This window comes from Ciona robusta, chromosome 9, assembly GCF_009617815.1.
Source record: "Ciona robusta chromosome 9, ASM961781v2".
NCBI classification, from domain to species: domain Eukaryota; kingdom Metazoa; phylum Chordata; class Ascidiacea; order Phlebobranchia; family Cionidae; genus Ciona; species Ciona robusta.
In genome coordinates this window covers 992,770-1,010,430 of record NC_143243.1, presented here as the reverse complement: position 1 = coordinate 1,010,430, position 17,661 = coordinate 992,770, and the positions used below count along the sequence as shown (strand labels likewise).

The window sequence follows — 17,661 nt, the reverse complement described above, 5'->3', positions numbered from 1 at the left end:
TGTTTTACCAAAACTAGTTGTTTAGGTTTTGTATGTATCAACAAAAGAGATTTAAACCTCTGCCCACAAGCTCAGCATATCAATTTTTATCAAAATGCATTCATGAATAGTTTTATTAAACATTTCTTGGCAGTGTTGCACAATACAAAATAGCAGTCAACTTTTTTCTAGTGTTGCGCAATACAAAATAGCAGTCAACTTTTTTCTAGTGTTGCGCAATACAAAATAGCAGTCAACTTTTTTCTAGTGTTGCGCAATACAAAATAGTAGTCAACTTTTTTCTAGTGTTGCGCAATACAAAACAGAAGTGAACTTTTAACACAGTGTTTTACAAATCCTGTTTTTTGGTAGCAACGCAAAAGTTTGACAAGCATTGGTGTTATACCATAGAAATCATATAACAAAGTCAGGCAGGGAGCCACCAAGTTGGACGTCAAGTCTCTTAAATTCTGCTGCGTGTTCGTTACGTAATGACAAGAAATTATCTTTAGTGTCGCAGTTTCCTCCAACACGATGCAATTTGTCATAAAATCTAAAATTTATAATTTCTTAATTCATGGTAAAAGTAAAGGTACATTAATAACTATGTGCTTTATTTTTTTTAATTTTTCAAAATCGTTTTTTTAATATAGTAGGGTGGGGAAAGATGGGACACTCTTAGCACAGAATATCCAAATATTCTGGTCCTGTTTTAAACAATTAATGACAGTCTATGGGAGACGTGGGGATGCGGTTTTATAATTCTTTAAATTTTCTTGGTTTACTACCAAATGGGACGAGAAAATAGAGTAAAAGGTGTCCCATCTTCCCCCACCCTACTGTACATATTATTATTTTTATAAAAAAAAAAAAATTAAAACAGGAATAAAACAAGAAGAACATACTTTGCCAACAGGAACACGACATCTCTTTTCCTACAAACGTCGTAAGTGATTTCACAATCATGATATATTTCATTCAATATTGGGATATAAGACTCAATTTCTGCAATAAATGTACCAACTACAGTAAATATAACAGTGAAAAGTTATTTCATAACTTTTTTTTACACTATATAATCTTTAAAAGTATATGTATCTTATTTCATAACTAAATCTGCAAGTATAACTGCTTATACTCTTCTTATATAATTTATATATGAGTATATAAAACTTATTACATAAAAATGTAACTATTTAAACTATATAACTTCTCACAACACATTTATAACTTTTTTATTCTTCCTTATAATTTCATTTTATAACCCAGAACTCAAAATATTATAAAAATATAACTTCTTTCTTTTTTACCTGAAAAAAGTAGCTGTGTTCTAAAAAGCTACAAATAGTTTTGATCAAAAACAAAAGGAACTGCCTTTTAAACTTAAACCTAGCTAACTGAACAGACAATAAACTAATGGGCTGTGACTTATTAGCTTTACTTAGCAGTTAGATTTAACTGTTTATATATTTTAATCCTAAGTTAATTATAGTAATAGTAATGTGGTGTAAGATGGGTATTGTTGGCATATAAAGCCTTCATTTCATAACCACAACGATTGTTATACCACAAACGGGATGTATAAATATATTGTACTGTGGGAGTGTGGGGTTGTATAGATAGCGTTAGCATAGAATATCCCATATTTCTTAACTGTTTTAACTGTAGTTATTTAGCTCTAAAACTATAATACACGAGGCCAAATATTTATATGTGTGTTTGTTGTAATGGGCAATCTGTAGTTTCTTAGCTTTAAAAATATAATACATGAGAATAAGCATATATATATAAACAATCACCTTAATAATAACCAAATATTAATATCATGAACCATATTCCCCCAACCTGCAATATAACATAAACAACAATCCATCCCCAATACCTTTGGCTGTTATGCTGTTTTTAACATGAATAGTGACCTACTATATATATAGTACTGTGGGGGAAGATGGGACACCTTTAGCACCTAATATTCAAACATCCTGATCAAGTTTTAAACCATAAACAACGGTTTTATAATTCTATGAATGTTCTTTGCTAACCACCAAATGGGACAAGAAAATAGAATAAAAAGGTGTCCCATCTTCCCCCACCCTACTGTATAACAAGACCCATTTTACCATAATATAAATAAACCCTTACCTTTAACTGTTATGTTGTTATTAATACGAATCAAGCATTGGATTGCAACAAGTAAGTATCGACACCTTGTGTGTAACGTAGAGTTTGCGACGCATTCGTTGGAGATGGAAGTCAATAGTTTAAAGCAATGGTGCGGGGAATCTGAGTTTAACTGTGGATGAAATTCATTGTTACTTATTCACGTAGTTGGATAACTTAACATTCATACACCTTATGCTCACTGTCGAGTTATAACATGGGTGTCTTCTTATACACCAGACACACATGGTGTATTCATACACCTCATGCTCACTGTCGGGTTATACCATGGGTGTCTTCTTATACACCATACACACATGGTGTATTCATACACCTCATGCTCACTGTCGGGTTATACCATGGGTGTCTTCTTATACACCAGACACACATGGTGTATTCATACACCTCATGCTCACTGTCGGGTTATACCATGGGTGTCTTCTTATACACCAGACACACATGGTGTATTCATACACCTCATGCTCACTGTCGGGTTATACCATGGGTGTCTTCTTATACAACAGACACACATGGTATATTCATACACCTCATGCTCACTGTCGGGTTATACCATGGGTGTCTTCTTATACACCAGACACACATGGTGTATTCATACACCTCATGCTCACTGTCGGGTTATACCATGGGTGTCTTCTTATACAACAGACACACATGGTGTATTCATACAGCTCATGCTCACTGTCAAGTTATAACATGGGTGCCTTCTTATACACCAGACACACATGGTGTATTCATACACCTCATGCTCACTATCAAGTTATAACATGGGTGCCTTCTTATACACCAGACACACATGGTGTATTCATACACCTCATGCTCACTGTTCAGTTATAACATGGGTGTCTTCTTATACACCAGACACACATGGTGTATTGATACACCTCATGCTCACTGTCGAGTTATAACATGGGTGTCTTCTTATACACCAGACACACATGGTGTATTCATACACCTCATGCTCACTGTCAAGTTATAACATGGGTGCCTTCTTATACACCAGACACACATGGTGTATTCATACACCTCATGCTCACTATCAAGTTATAACATGGGTGCCTTCTTATACACCAGACACACATGGTGTATTCATACACCTCATGCTCACTGTCCAGTTATAACATGGGTGTCTTCTTATACACCAGACACACATGGTGTATTCATACACCTCATGCTCACTGTCGAGTTATAACATGGGTGTCTTCTTATACACCAGACACACATGGTGTATTCATACACCTCATGCTCACTGTCAAGTTATAATAAGAATTGTTTTACCATATACCCAGCATAGTAGCTTCAAATGACTCATGCTAGCAAATTTATCAGAAAGTTTCCAAAAAACGTTAAATTTGCATTTTTACGAAGACAAATATAGTTGTTAAACAGAAAGCCAAAATTTTATCAAAATACACTTTGGACAAAGTAGAAACAAATCTTACGTGTAATTGCGCAATTTTCAGATTTATTTCCACCAAGTGACTGTGTAGATGACACTTAGTGGCAATAGAGAGACCTTGTAATAAATATTTCAACGAGGCCGAATGTTCGCTGCGGTTCTTGGAGAATAAATCACCGAGTAGAATAAGAACCTAAAGTATTGGGTCGAATGTGAGGGTTAATAATGGTGTGGGTGAACTACAGTGCGTGGAGTTAGGTCTGGCATCACGGCAAAGCGGCCATCACGCCTGCTTGTAACCCAAGTTTAAATCAACAGTCTCCTATGATTAGTCCAAACTATCAGCCATACAATAAAAAAATCCATAGTAATATTCACCCACAAAGTTACACAAGCAGACACAAGGTGTATGAAGATAAAAAAATTATACATTTTCGAAAATATGTTGTTTCTATGACAACCAACCTTGCATTTGACTTCCATTGTGACATCATCATCGTTGCTACGGAGAATCTCGACAAGTACGGAATGCGCCGACGATAATTCACCTCGTTTTAAAAATCGTTCTGCTTCACTGGTTTCACCATAAAAACATTGTTTTGGGTTAATTTAGTTTCACAATTTTTTAAATACATGACTTTCTGCATTATCTGATCTTGTTTAAAATATAATTTAAAAAAATTGATCATTTAAACACAACTGTTTAAAAAAAAAAAAAAATTAGAAATAAACATATAAATTAAATAACAAATGAAGAATTGTAATTAAAAGAAAAGTTAAATTACAAAACTACCAGATCTTGGCAAGCAAAGGGTCAATAGCGAGAAGTTTTTGTTCGGCAACCAAAGCATCTGAATATCTGCATAACCTCGTTGCTGTTGTGTGTTCAAGTAAGGCTTCACTTCGTCTCCAATACTGAGTTATATATGTTCTTCAATTAATAAGGTGGTTTTGTTATGATTAGCAGATGCAGATGGTGTATGAATGCTCACTGTCAAGTTATAACATGGGTGTCTTCTTATACACCAGACACACATGGTGTATTCATACACCTCATGCTCACTGTCAAGTTATAACATGGGTGTCTTTTATACACAAGACACACATGGTGTATTCATACACCTCATGCTCACTGTTGAGTTATAACATGGGTGTCTTCTTATACACAAGACACACATGGTGTATTCATACACCTCATGCTCACTGTCAAGTTATAACATGGGTGTCTTTTATACACAAGACACACATGGTGTATTCATACACCTCATGCTCACTGTTGAGTTATAACATGGGTGTCTTCTTATACACAAGACACACATGGTGTATTCATACACCTCATGCTCACTGTCGAGTTATAACATGGGTGCCTTCTTATACACCAGACACACATGGTGTATTCATACACCTCATGTTCACTGTCGAGTTATAACATGGGTGTCTTCTTATACACCAGACACACATGATGTATTCATACACCTCATGCTCACTGTTGAGTTATAACAAGGGTGTCTTCTTATACACCAAACACACATGGCGGATTCATACACCTCATGCTCACTGTCGAGTTATAACATGTGTGTCTTCTTATACACCAGGCACACATGATGTATTCATACACCTCATGCTCACTGTCGAGTTATAACATGGGTGTCTTCTTATACACCAGACACACATGGTGTATTTAATGCGCCTCATGCTCACTGTCAAGTTATACCATGTGTGTATGCATAAACATCATACTCACTGGTAAATCCTAACACAGAGTAAATAATAAACCAATGCTATTGCGCATTGGCTACATCACTTGCCTCTGGAGCTACAGGTTCAATGCCCCATAATACCACTGTAAGCCGTGGCCCCAACGTGAGGATAAATATGTTACATTCATTCCCACAGTAACAATTGAAAAATAAATACAGCACATGTGTTATAAGGTGTGACTCACATGGGAATGTTTTGTATTTGAAGGAAATCTGACTTTAGTGTGAGAAAGAAGGTCCTTGCTTGCCGCTGTCATTCCCTCCTTTAATGAAATAACAACGTTAGAAACTTAGGTAAGGATCTGGTGTTATGAAAATGTTACAGACAAAAATCAAGTCCAATCTGTTTAATAATAGATATACAGTAGGGTGGGGAAAGATGGGACACTTTTTAGCTCTATTTTCTCGTCCCATTTAGTAGTAAACGAAGAACATTCAAAGAATTATAAAACTATATCCTCACGACTCCCATAGACCACCGTTAGTTGTTTTAAACACAATCAGGATACTTAGATATTATGTGCTAAAGGTGTCCCATCTTCCCCCACCCTACTATATATATTTCGCTTAAATGGCATCATCAGTCTCTTATTCAAATAGAAATTTAGAAGCTTGTGGTTGGAACAGGTTGACGTTAATAACTTCCAATTGTATTACAAGTTGGAACAAAATTTGCATATTAGGAGTATTTAAAGTTTTGAAACTACTTGTTTGATTTTATTGTTTCCTTATTAATTGGTAGAATTGAAACTATGACATCACAATACACAAAATGTTACACAATAAACAGTTTGTGATCTAATTGTGACCTAAAATCGCAACAGTATAAAAACATATTATTTTTTACTGTTTTTTTTTTACATCATAGAAATAATAAATAGTATGAATATTTAAACGCAGTTCGAAACAACCAAAATATTGACCATAAATTAATAAAAAGCTTTGACGACCTTATTTGCAATATTGTATTTTAAATAACTACTTGTAAGCACTAAGCATACAATAAAAAGATTTGACTTTTACCAAATCAGTCAAAAGATTTTGTAATCCACTGGTTACCTAACGTAATCAAATATTTTTAATGATAAAATTTATGTCAAGGAAGCACTGACTTTTTGCTAAACCTAACCAGGTGGGTGGGTAAAATCAAGACATCAATAACACACCCACCTCATTCAGTAGTTCAATCATGTGACTTATACATAATACCACATCCTTGGTGTCAATGGGGGTTGTAAGAGATTTGCGACTAGGTGACCGCTGCATTGACAGTGCCACTTGACAGCATAAAAGTGACATCCTCCTGTGAAACATTTTCATTGAATTTCCTAATATTTGATACAGATAACTTGAACGAATTATATGTATTTCTTTTTTTGATTACACCATCAGATTAATTAAAACAACGAAAAAGGGTGATAAGCAACAAAGCAACAGTGGTGAAAACCATGCTACAAAAACTACTGGAGTTATTTATCAAACAAAGCATGGCTGCTAAACCCATGATACAGTTTAAAGAACAATTTGCAAATATCATGTTTAAAAAAGCAGCACAACGTGATAAAACAAAACACCCTGTAATAATGGCTATCATTCCCGCCAGGCTAAGATGAAACTTTTACAATTATCAACCTTTTCCCATACATTCTCCACAGTGAAGCTTTATGAGTTACGCTTGTCATTGAAAAGTAGGTCAATGGTTTGGAACATTGCAGCACATCTGATGCCGTTAGATTACGAAATAACTTATCAGGTTTACCATTGTGTAGCCCCTCACTCTTGGTGTAAGCTTGAGTTGCGTTAAAAGCAAGTTCCTGTGGAACAACGTTGTTATATACGCAGTATATACAGTTAAATCTGTTATATACGTGTTATAAACAGTTAAATCTGTTATATACGTGTTATAAACAGTTAAATCTGTTATATACGTGTTATAAACAGTTAAATCTTGTTATATATGTTGTTATATACAGTTAAATCTTGTTATATACGTGTTATAAACAGTTAAATCTGTTATATACGTGTTATAAACAGTTAAATCTTGTTATATACGCGTTATAAACAGTTAAATCTGTTATATATGTTGTTATATACAGTTAAATCTTATTATATATGTTGTTATATATGTTGTTATATATGTTGTTATATACAGTTAAATCTTATTATATATGTTGTTATATATGTTGTTATATACAGTTAAATCTTATTATATATGTTGTTATATATGTTGTTATATATGTTGTTATATATGTTGTTATATACAGTTAAATCTGTTATATATGTTGTTATATACAGTTAAATCTTATTATATATGTTGTTATATATGTTGTTATATATGTTGTTATATACAGTTAAATCTGTTATATATGTTGTTATATATGTTGTTATATACAGTTAAATCTGTTATATATGTTGTTATATACAGTTAAATCTTATTATATATGTTCATAGGCGCCGAGTTTTGAAATGTAGTGCAGAGGCGGAGCCTATTATGACGTAACACAATCGTGACGTCATAACACTTCGGCGTTTATTTGACGTTATTTTACGCTTGCTCAACGCTGGACGTCAGTGTTACGCGTTGATCCTTTCCCCGTGCGTATTTGCAAGATTGACCGATATATAAATTGTTATATACAGTTAAATCTGTTATATATGTTGTTATATATGTTGTTATATATGTTGTTATATACAGTTAAATCTTATTATATATGTTGTTATATATGTTGTTATATACAGTTAAATCTTATTATATATGTTGTTATATACAGTTAAATCTTATTATATATGTTGTTATATATGTTGTTATATACAGTTAAATCTTATTATATATGTTGTTATATACAGTTAAATCTTATTATATATGTTGTTATATATGTTGTTATATACAGTTAAATCTTATTATATATGTTGTTATATACAGTTAAATCTGTTATATATGTTGTTATATACAGTTAAATCTTATTATATATGTTGTTATATATGTTGTTATATACAGTTAAATCTGTTATATATGTTGTTATATACAGTTAAATCTTATTATATATGTTGTTATATATGTTGTTATATACAGTTAAATCTTATTATATATGTTGTTATATACAGTTAAATCTTATTATATATGTTGTTATATATGTTGTTATATACAGTTAAATCTGTTATATATGTTGTTATATACAGTTAAATCTTATTATATATGTTGTTATATATGTTGTTATATATGTTGTTATATATGTTGTTATATACAGTTAAATCTGTTATATATGTTGTTATATACAGTTAAATCTGTTATATATGTTGTTATATATGTTGTTATATATGTTGTTATAAACAGTTAAATCTGTTATATATGTTGTTATATACAGTTAAATCTTATTATATATGTTGTTATATATGTTGTTATATACAGTTAAATCTTATTATATATGTTGTTATATATGTTGTTATATATGTTGTTATATACAGTTAAATCTTATTATATATGTTGTTATATATGTTGTTATATACAGTTAAATCTGTTATATATGTTGTTATATACAGTTAAATCTTATTATATATGTTGTTATATATGTTGTTATATACAGTTAAATCTTATTATATATGTTGTTATATATGTTGTTATATATGTTGTTATATACAGTTAAATCTGTTATATATGTTGTTATATATGTTGTTATATACAGTTAAATCTGTTATATATGTTGTTATATACAGTTAAATCTTATTATATATGTTGTTATATATGTTGTTATATATGTTGTTATAAACAGTTAAATCTTATTATATATGTTGTTATATATGTTGTTATATACAGTTAAATCTGTTATATATGTTGTTATATACAGTTAAATCTTATTATATATGTTGTTATATACAGTTAAATCTTATTATATATGTTGTTATATATGTTGTTATATACAGTTAAATCTGTTATATATGTTGTTATATATGTTGTTATAAACAGTTAAATCTTATTATATATGTTGTTATATATGTTGTTATATACAGTTAAATCTTATTATATATGTTGTTATATACAGTTAAATCTGTTATATATGTTGTTATATACAGTTAAATCTTATTATATATGTTGTTATATATGTTGTTATATATGTTGTTATATATGTTGTTATATACAGTTAAATCTTATTATATATGTTGTTATATACAGTTAAATCTGTTATATATGTTGTTATATACAGTTAAATCTGTTATATATGTTGTTATATACAGTTAAATCTGTTATATATGTTGTTATATACAGTTAAATCTGTTATATATGTTGTTATATACAGTTAAATCTGTTATATATGTTGTTATATATGTTGTTATATACAGTTAAATCTGTTATATATGTTGTTATATATGTTGTTATATACAGTTAAATCTGTTATATATGTTGTTATATACAGTTAAATCTGTTATATATGTTGTTATATATGTTGTTATATACAGTTAAATCTGTTATATATGTTGTTATATACAGTTAAATCTGTTATATATGTTGTTATATACAGTTAAATCTGTTATATATGTTGTTATATATGTTGTTATAAACAGTTAAATCTGTTATATATGTTGTTATATACAGTTAAATCTGTTATATATGTTTTGTTATATAAATCTTATTATATATGTTTTGTTATATAAATGTTGTTATATATGTTATATACAGTTTATGCAGTCGGTTTATTTAAAGCGCAAAAATGTCACTAACACAAGTAACCCAGCATATTATTCCTATGATCCAGATGACTTTATACATTATGATAGGAGTGCTAAGGAATAATATATCAGCATATTTGCACCCCATGACCAAGCTGTTGCAGTATGTGGACAAACATACAAAATGTGACCAAGTTATTCTTTAATTGTTCTCCCCCCCCCCACAGTCAAAATACTGAAGCTATTTTAGAATGTGTGTAGCAACATTAAGAACCACTCCAAACAATATCATTTTTATCTTCTCGTACCAAAACTTATAATCTGTTATGAGTGCTGATAGATAATAGATATACATTTGATAAAGTATATTATCCTTATATTGTGCAAACATAACTACAGTTATAATACTTAACATATTTAAAAGTGTGTGTATAGGCAGCTAAAACATACCAGTAAAAACACACGAGTTAAAAAGTAGATTTTGTCAAAATGGCCGACTTTTGGAGACCATACCGCGTCACTCAATGTAGCATTCAATGCATGGGAAAACGCAACCAATTTGAAAAGTAATTCAACAAATCAATAAGAAGACCAAAGCCCCAACACAGGTATTGAGCGAGTAAATGAGTTTATTCCATATTTAGAAACAGACCAGCTTGAACTTAGAAGTTTTGCCAAATATGCATCGAACGCTTCCGTGCGTGCAACCACGTTTAGCGGAAATTGTTGAAAACTACGCAATGAGATTCTGTTCTAAATTACGCTGATAAGGTTCTACATGACAAGCCATGCGACCTGAGATGACCCCCAACAGCGTGTGATCGAATGTATTTTGCTAAACGATAATAAAATAAACCTATTTGGAACATAGTGTCTAGTGAGGCTTGGGATTTTTATTAAAAGAAAGTGGATCATTGGTCAAAAAGATTAAAAACCAATGTCCTAAAATTGAGCAAACTTACCCAAAATCCACCTAAATTGCTTAAAACTCAACCATTCAGCCCACACTCCATGTTTCTTGGCTGGTTTGTAATGAGACCAACCTCTTTAAGATAAAGATAATGAGATAAACCTCTTTGAGCATTTAAATAAATAATTTGTTTCTACAAAAGCAGGCCAGTTTTAAAATTGCCCACTCACCGCCAAGCCATGTTTCTTGGCAGGTTTAATAACTTCTTCTGCCATTTGTTGGCGACTTGATTTCGGTTGCAGGTGGTGTAGAAGGGCCTGGGTGATATGATGTCATAATAACTTAATTATTACGGCATAGCGTTAATGCAAATGTAACGACTGACAATAAAGACAGATACACTATAACTCCACAAACGCCTTAAACAGCCTTTCCAATATTGTTTTAAGAAACAATCAGTTTGCAAAGGCCAATTTATTAAAACCCAAACGTAGTTATATAAATTGGTTTTATTAGAAATAATTTTAGGAAATTTCGGCAACTGTATCTCCTTTATATATTTTAGGCTGTATTATGACATTGAACACAATATAATAAGTTACAGACATTCATACATTAAGCCAGCCATTATGATATCAAACACATATAATAAGTTAGATTCATTCATATAATATAACTCACCATGGAATGTTGTAAACACATGGGGTCATTAGAAAGATGCGCCAAGTTTATCGATTCCTTCGTTGCTGCCAATGCTGCCTCCGTGTGGCCGAAACGTAAATGTAGCAAAGCGAGGTTAAGGGTCGCGTACCTGGGTCAAAGGTCACATATAAACAGGTACTTTATAGAAAAAGGCAAAATTGACAATAAAAACAATGAACAATTTAAAATAATAAAACAGGATCATTTTGAAATCCAAATTTCAATTAACTTTTTTTATCTTCAAAAATCTTAAAACAATTTTGTTCATGAAAATGTTAAAAAAAGAACTTTCTTACTGTTTGCATGAAATTTAAAGAGTGCCTTGTATTGCTCACCTTTGGTTTTTATTCAAATTCTCATCATCAAGTTTAGGAAAAAGTGGGAAACTTTTCCAATTATGTCGAATCATAAACATTAGTAGGCTGTCCATTGCTCCACAGAATTCACCCAATCTTAAACTGTTCAAGTAACTTAAGAAATGCTGGGGATGGAAAGGGTTTAATTTAGTTACGCAAAAAAGGAAGAGTAATTTTTTTTTAACTTAATTTAAATTTGAAAACAATCAATGCAGATCTGGTGAGGACAATAGGTAGCACTCCAATGACGTCCCACACCATATGACCTCACTAATGTAATATGAATTAACAGAATTAACATTTAAGTCAGATGTCTCTCTAAAAACAACTTAAGAAAGATTGGTAAAATAAAAAACAACGCATACACCATAGGCAATCTATAATAATTTTATTTTGCTTTTTTTGCATCCCAAGCAAAAGAGCCCCTACTCTGTACTCATACTATACTACAACATAATAATTAACTTACTGCTTGTGTTAACTCTGGGTTGGTTTTAAGAAACTGTCGGATTCTTTGTTGCAAAATAACGGGAGGCAACGCATTAGCCTCGTTGTGTTCCAATAGCATGGCTTGGTGTTTGAAAAAGTTGTCTGCTTGTTGGCGCGAAAAATAATCAGGGGAATCAAACTCTTCGCATCTGCGTGGGGGGGTAAGTTTGGGGTTAATGTTATTTCTTTTTGCGGTAGCGTCATTTTATAAAATACCAAGAGTTGCGATAAGAAAATGTGTTGAACAGCTTTGGATTTCTGTAAATACTGAATAGCTTTGGAATTTTAAAGGATACTATTTTAGATTAGTTGCATTTACCATTGGAAATCCAGGAATGGCTGCAACCTCTGCAAAATTCTCAAGATGGGCCTGCATATTCTGCACCATATAAATCAACACTGCTGTTTTCCTGCACACCACAGGCAGATATTGTGTATACACCATGCTCACTGCTAAGTTGTTTTTTATATTATACACCACACAAACATACTACATGCACACTTCACTTACTTCTCAGTTTTTAGATCAGATGCTTTGAGTTCGGTATCAATAGAATCCCTGCTACTCTTGCTATCCATCTCACTCTGACATTCCAACTCCATGTCATCTACTTTATTGCTGTCCATGGCAACTGCAGTGTTGCCAGATTCATCAGGGCTCCCATTCTGACTAAGAGGATCGGATAGTGGCTAAAAAATAATGAGCAACATCGTTAGAAAAATGATGCGCAACAGGCAACACTATTAAAGTTAATGCAAAGTTATTTCAAAGTTAAAAAAGTTAATATACACAACGCTTTACACAACAACAAAATATTAGACTAAATGAGTTTGCAATATCAATGCACAATGTATTACACGGGGGTATATAATTTCCAATGCTGGCAGCAACACCCATTTTATCATACATTTCACACATTCGTTAAAAACATATAAAAATCAAATCTGAAATAAAAACTTTTAGCCTAAGTATCAACAAATTAAAACCAAACAAACCGGATTTAAATATATAGAGAACTGACTTAATAACAACATTTTGACTTCAGGAACACCTTTGTATAATCTTAACATAATGTAACTTACCTTATCCATTGGAACATTAGGTGCACAATATTTAATAAAGGAATCAAATAAAGGTTGAAGTTCACAGAACGCGAGACGCTCGTAATAAATCAACATTCTGCGACAGAATAAACCTGGAGGAAACATAGACATCATATATAAACCATTCTGGTACTTCTGTTAACAGGCATAAAGTAATATAGACTTTTCGGGACTTATGAAAACGTAAATTTATTCTACTGTTTTTTCTATCAATTGGCTCTTTACATTTGGGTCATAAATTTTTTCAACTTTACCAATCAAGTCACAGAAAATTCATCCTTAACTGAAGCGTAAAAGAGCGATTTGATTGATTATAAAAAAGATGGCATATCAGACTGTATTTTAGACATTGGCCCATAGTGGAACATGCATGGTAGAAAACAGTAGAACATGCACAGTAAACCGTACATAAGATAGCATACAATAGAACACACATACCTAGCAAACATTTTTGAAGCGTTGAATCAGAATCGTTCGATTGAAACAACGAATAACCGAGGTTGGAGAAAAAGTTTTCAAGATTTTCGATGCTTTCAAAATTACAAATGGCGTCCAGCATTGATTTAAACGACTCGTGTAAAACTTTGGAACATAAACCAACGGTGCGTATCATTTCCTAATAAATATATATAATCTTTATGGTTATTAAGGTAATGTTTTAAATTGTACCTTGTTAGGCATACAGTAATGGAGCACATTTCAAATTTCCAAGTTGACTGTTGTGCATAGGATTTTTTCAATGTAGAACAGACCTTGGTTAGGGAAATGTTGTAACCTGACATGTACATACACAATTGCTCTTGTCCAATCAAAGACTCATACTACACATAGTAATACAGATTCATGATTTAAACTGATATTTTATCCGTTTCTTAACCTGTGTCTTATACTTCAGTGTTTATTGGAGGAATAAACAGATCCCTGCTTATAGACCTGTTTGTTTTAGAGTTCAACTTTTGCAAAGTAGTTTTGCATTAAAATAACAGCCATAAATAAACAAATTTAGGTTATTTTATTGAAGCAGGGGTTAAGTGTTTCAGAAAGGGGTCGCGAATCATAAAAGGTTGAAAAACATCAGTTTAGTTCAAGATATATTTCTTACTTTAAGCGATCCGTTTGATTGTTGAAGCCAAGTAAGAATAGAACGATCTAATAGTCGCTTGCTTGCAAAGTCTGAGAATGCATAACAATGAAATTAAACTTGATAAGCGTGAAAGGAATCTTCTAGATTTTTGCCTTAGGAAACTATGATATTTGGGTCGTTATGAATATGAACCTCAAGACAGTGCTACCATACATACTTGACAAGATACTTAACTCTTTAACTGCCCAAGGCGACTAAAGTCGCTCTGGGACCACACGTCACTTAAACGGCGATTCTGTGGTCATTTCTCCATTATCGATCCCAAATTTGGTTTCATTTGAAAGAGGAAGCAATTTCCTTTTGATTTCAGCAATAAAAAATATATCAACGTATTCAAACATTTTGAGTATTGTTTTGTCAAAGTTTTTGAAGATTTTTAGCCAAATTTAGCCATTTTCCTTTAGTTATGTCCCCAATTTTGCTGTAATCTCCTGTTCGCGCCAATTCGGAGTTGCAGTAGGGGATTCCCCTTGTATTCAAGCGTTGTTTAGGCTTCGCAAAGCATTTTTAGCTTTGAAAACTCATTGTAGGGGTACTAGAACTTGCATTTTCTTTGCTTTTATTTGTTGAATGAGCTGGTATTACTCTAATTAGTGTGGTTTATATGTCCAAAATAAGCAAATCTGTTTGGAGATTAAAAATTTCAAAAATTTATGACTATTTTGCCTGACTACTTTTTATGATATTTGTACTAAAGTTTATGGGTAAAAAAAATATACATATTATGTTTTGAACGAGATTTGATGTTGTATTCAGCAGGAATAGGACCTATAGGATATTCAAGTGAAGAAACTTTACTTCCTTTCAATGAAAATCAAGGGAATCATCCTGAGGACATTTCAAACTATGTTTGATGTTTCAAAGCTTTGTTATTTACTTTGTTTTGTCATTGAATTTGTGTTTTCTAGAGCCTCATTGATGAATACAACAGACCACAATTTACTATATTCACTGAAAACAATAAGTTTGTCAACAGCACCAATAGCACCATCATTAGGAGGTTCGAAAGTATGACGCCAATGGCTCTTTATGAGATTTTTACCTGTATGAACATGCTAGAAGTACATTTTATACATCCAAAGAAAGATAATTTGATACTTACCAAGTTTGCAATGCATTACTTTTGGATATTTTTGTTCATTCCTGAAATATTCTATATTGAAAAATTCATTATGACGTCATCGTTATTTTGATGACGTCATCAAAAAATTAAAAATATGAAGTTAAAGAGAATTTTATACTCTTCAAACTTTCTATAGCATGTTTTGCTCTAACTGCTATAGTTTGGCTACAAAATCCAATTAGATGATACCTGGTCAAAAATTAAAAATTTTGAAAAAATAGGCGGCAGTTAAAGGGTTAATATGCAATGATAAATAAGATTTATTCATTCATACATAAGTTTTATTATGTTAGAACAAAGAAATTTAATAACTTGTTTATTCATTCCTAAGCAAGTTTGAATTGGAAGCTTGCAAACACAGTTACAGACACAATGTGTTTAGTATAACAGGAGATAACAGACTTACCATCTTGCCACACCATCCGTGTGTAATCGGCATGTTTCCCATCACATATATCCGCATAGTTTTTAATCAAAATCAGCAAACTTAACCTATGTGGGGTAATTTGATCACGGGCAAATTTATCCCCATGTTGTGTGAACATTGTGGCCTAACTACTAATGTTCCTGCAGATAAATAATGAAGTTGAGAAATAAGCCATAGCTTTACACATACTACACCAATGAACAAATCAACGTGTAATGGTTTTGATGGGTTGGGAGTTTAGTGTCCAACAAATGGGACTTGGGTTAAAAAGATTAAGAACCGCTGGTTCAAACATTAATGCATTAACAGCAATCAAAGCAACAAAATTAACTTCAGGAAAGAATCTTTTTAGAAGCTTTAAGACTCAAGTTCACATTCAAAAAACAGTGCCTGATATAAATAGAATCAAAATAAAATCTTACCAAGAGTCTAACAAAAATATGACTTTATATTTAGCGAAACATTTTGAAAACAAAGTCTAAAGTTTTGGTAAGTTTATACCTAAGACAAATTATTGACATAGTCTGTAAAATGATGCTAACTTTTGCGTCACTATTTTAATGGTTAAGCTTTGCACAATAATAAACAAAAATCAAAACATTCATATATTTATAACAAGATAATAATATATAGGAATAACAAATAAGAGGATTGCACATCAATCATGGCGTGATAGATTCATATGATCATATCACTGATGCATCACAACAATTTTTCATATGATAACACCATCACTATTGTAACAATGCACCATAACATGTAAACAGCATATAAAAATGTCTAAATTTGTTAAAGTTTTTGTCTATTATCAAAAATGGTACTCATGTTGTTTAAATTGTTATAGTTGCCAAACCTGGGGTGGCAGGGTCACATAAGCCAGATATGTTTCACAGGTTTGTGTGCCTAACTTCCCTCCCACCTGCATTTTAAAAATTCTGGCGCTTAATACTTAATACTACATGGAAGGTGTATGTAAGTCATACATTTAGTTTGGTAAAGTGTTACAGTGCCGCATATATTAAACCCACTGTTTATAAAGTCAATCAAGCATCTACTGTGCCAATGCAATGTCAGAGAAATAATTCAAAACGTCATCGATTGTGAATTCCAACTTGATCTGACTTCCAGCGTAACATTTCGCGATTAAATCTTCAAAGTCTTTGTATTGACGAATAAACTCTTTCTGCATGTCCTGCCATACAACCTGGGGTGTAGTAGGTTGGGGTAAGATGGTACATGTTATATATTAGGTTGGGGTAAGATGGTACATGCTATATAATAGGTTGGGGTAAGATGGTACATGTATATATTAGGTTGGGGTAAGATGATACATGTTGTATAGTAGGTTGGGGTAAGATGGTACATGTTATATAGTAGGTTGGGGTAAGATGGTACATGTTATATAGTAGGTTGGGGTAAGATGGT

The 17,661-nt window shown here is 32.0% G+C and overlaps 2 protein-coding genes across 5 annotated transcripts in view; both read right to left on the bottom strand.

Moving 5' to 3' along the window:
- Nucleotides 1-95: 95 nt before the first annotated feature.
- LOC149730592 (anaphase-promoting complex subunit 5-like) lies at nt 96-16,374 on the bottom strand. Its single transcript, XM_089885608.1, has 18 exons — nt 16,216-16,374; nt 14,645-14,715; nt 13,981-14,158; nt 13,522-13,634; nt 12,950-13,128; nt 12,419-12,587; nt 11,929-12,074; nt 11,573-11,702; nt 11,122-11,208; nt 6,949-7,130; nt 6,487-6,619; nt 5,502-5,579; nt 4,350-4,471; nt 4,022-4,130; nt 3,600-3,749; nt 2,122-2,272; nt 885-984; nt 96-532 (listed from the first exon to the last, which is right to left on the bottom strand). Exons 1-18 carry the CDS (start codon nt 16,352-16,354, stop codon nt 394-396), a joined length of 2,376 nt encoding a protein of 791 aa, XP_089741734.1. The 5' UTR covers nt 16,355-16,374; the 3' UTR covers nt 96-393.
- The window catches only part of LOC149730590 (exocyst complex component 1-like), a 29,175-nt gene continuing 27,887 nt past the window's right edge, over nt 16,374-17,661 (bottom strand). For all 4 annotated transcript variants that reach the window (XM_089885600.1, XM_089885599.1, XM_089885601.1 and 1 more), the window contains one exon: nt 16,374-17,440. In XM_089885600.1, coding sequence (XP_089741726.1) covers nt 17,288-17,440 — 153 coding nt within the window. In that variant the 3' untranslated portion in view covers nt 16,374-17,287. The remainder of the gene's footprint in view (nt 17,441-17,661) is intronic.

Bases quoted from the DNA above. Each gene is read 5' to 3' on its own strand.
- LOC149730592 (XM_089885608.1), bottom strand. From the start codon at position 16,354: ATGTTCACACAACATGGGGATAAATTTGCCCGTGATCAAATTACCCCA. The intron at 13,635-13,980 runs GTATGTGTGTTC...TGTTTCCTCCAG, and splicing joins GCTTCAAAAATGTTTGCTAG to GTTTATTCTGTCGCAGAATG. The intron at 4,472-5,501 runs GTGAGTCACACC...TATATAACTCAG, and splicing joins CAAATACAAAACATTCCCAT to TATTGGAGACGAAGTGAAGC.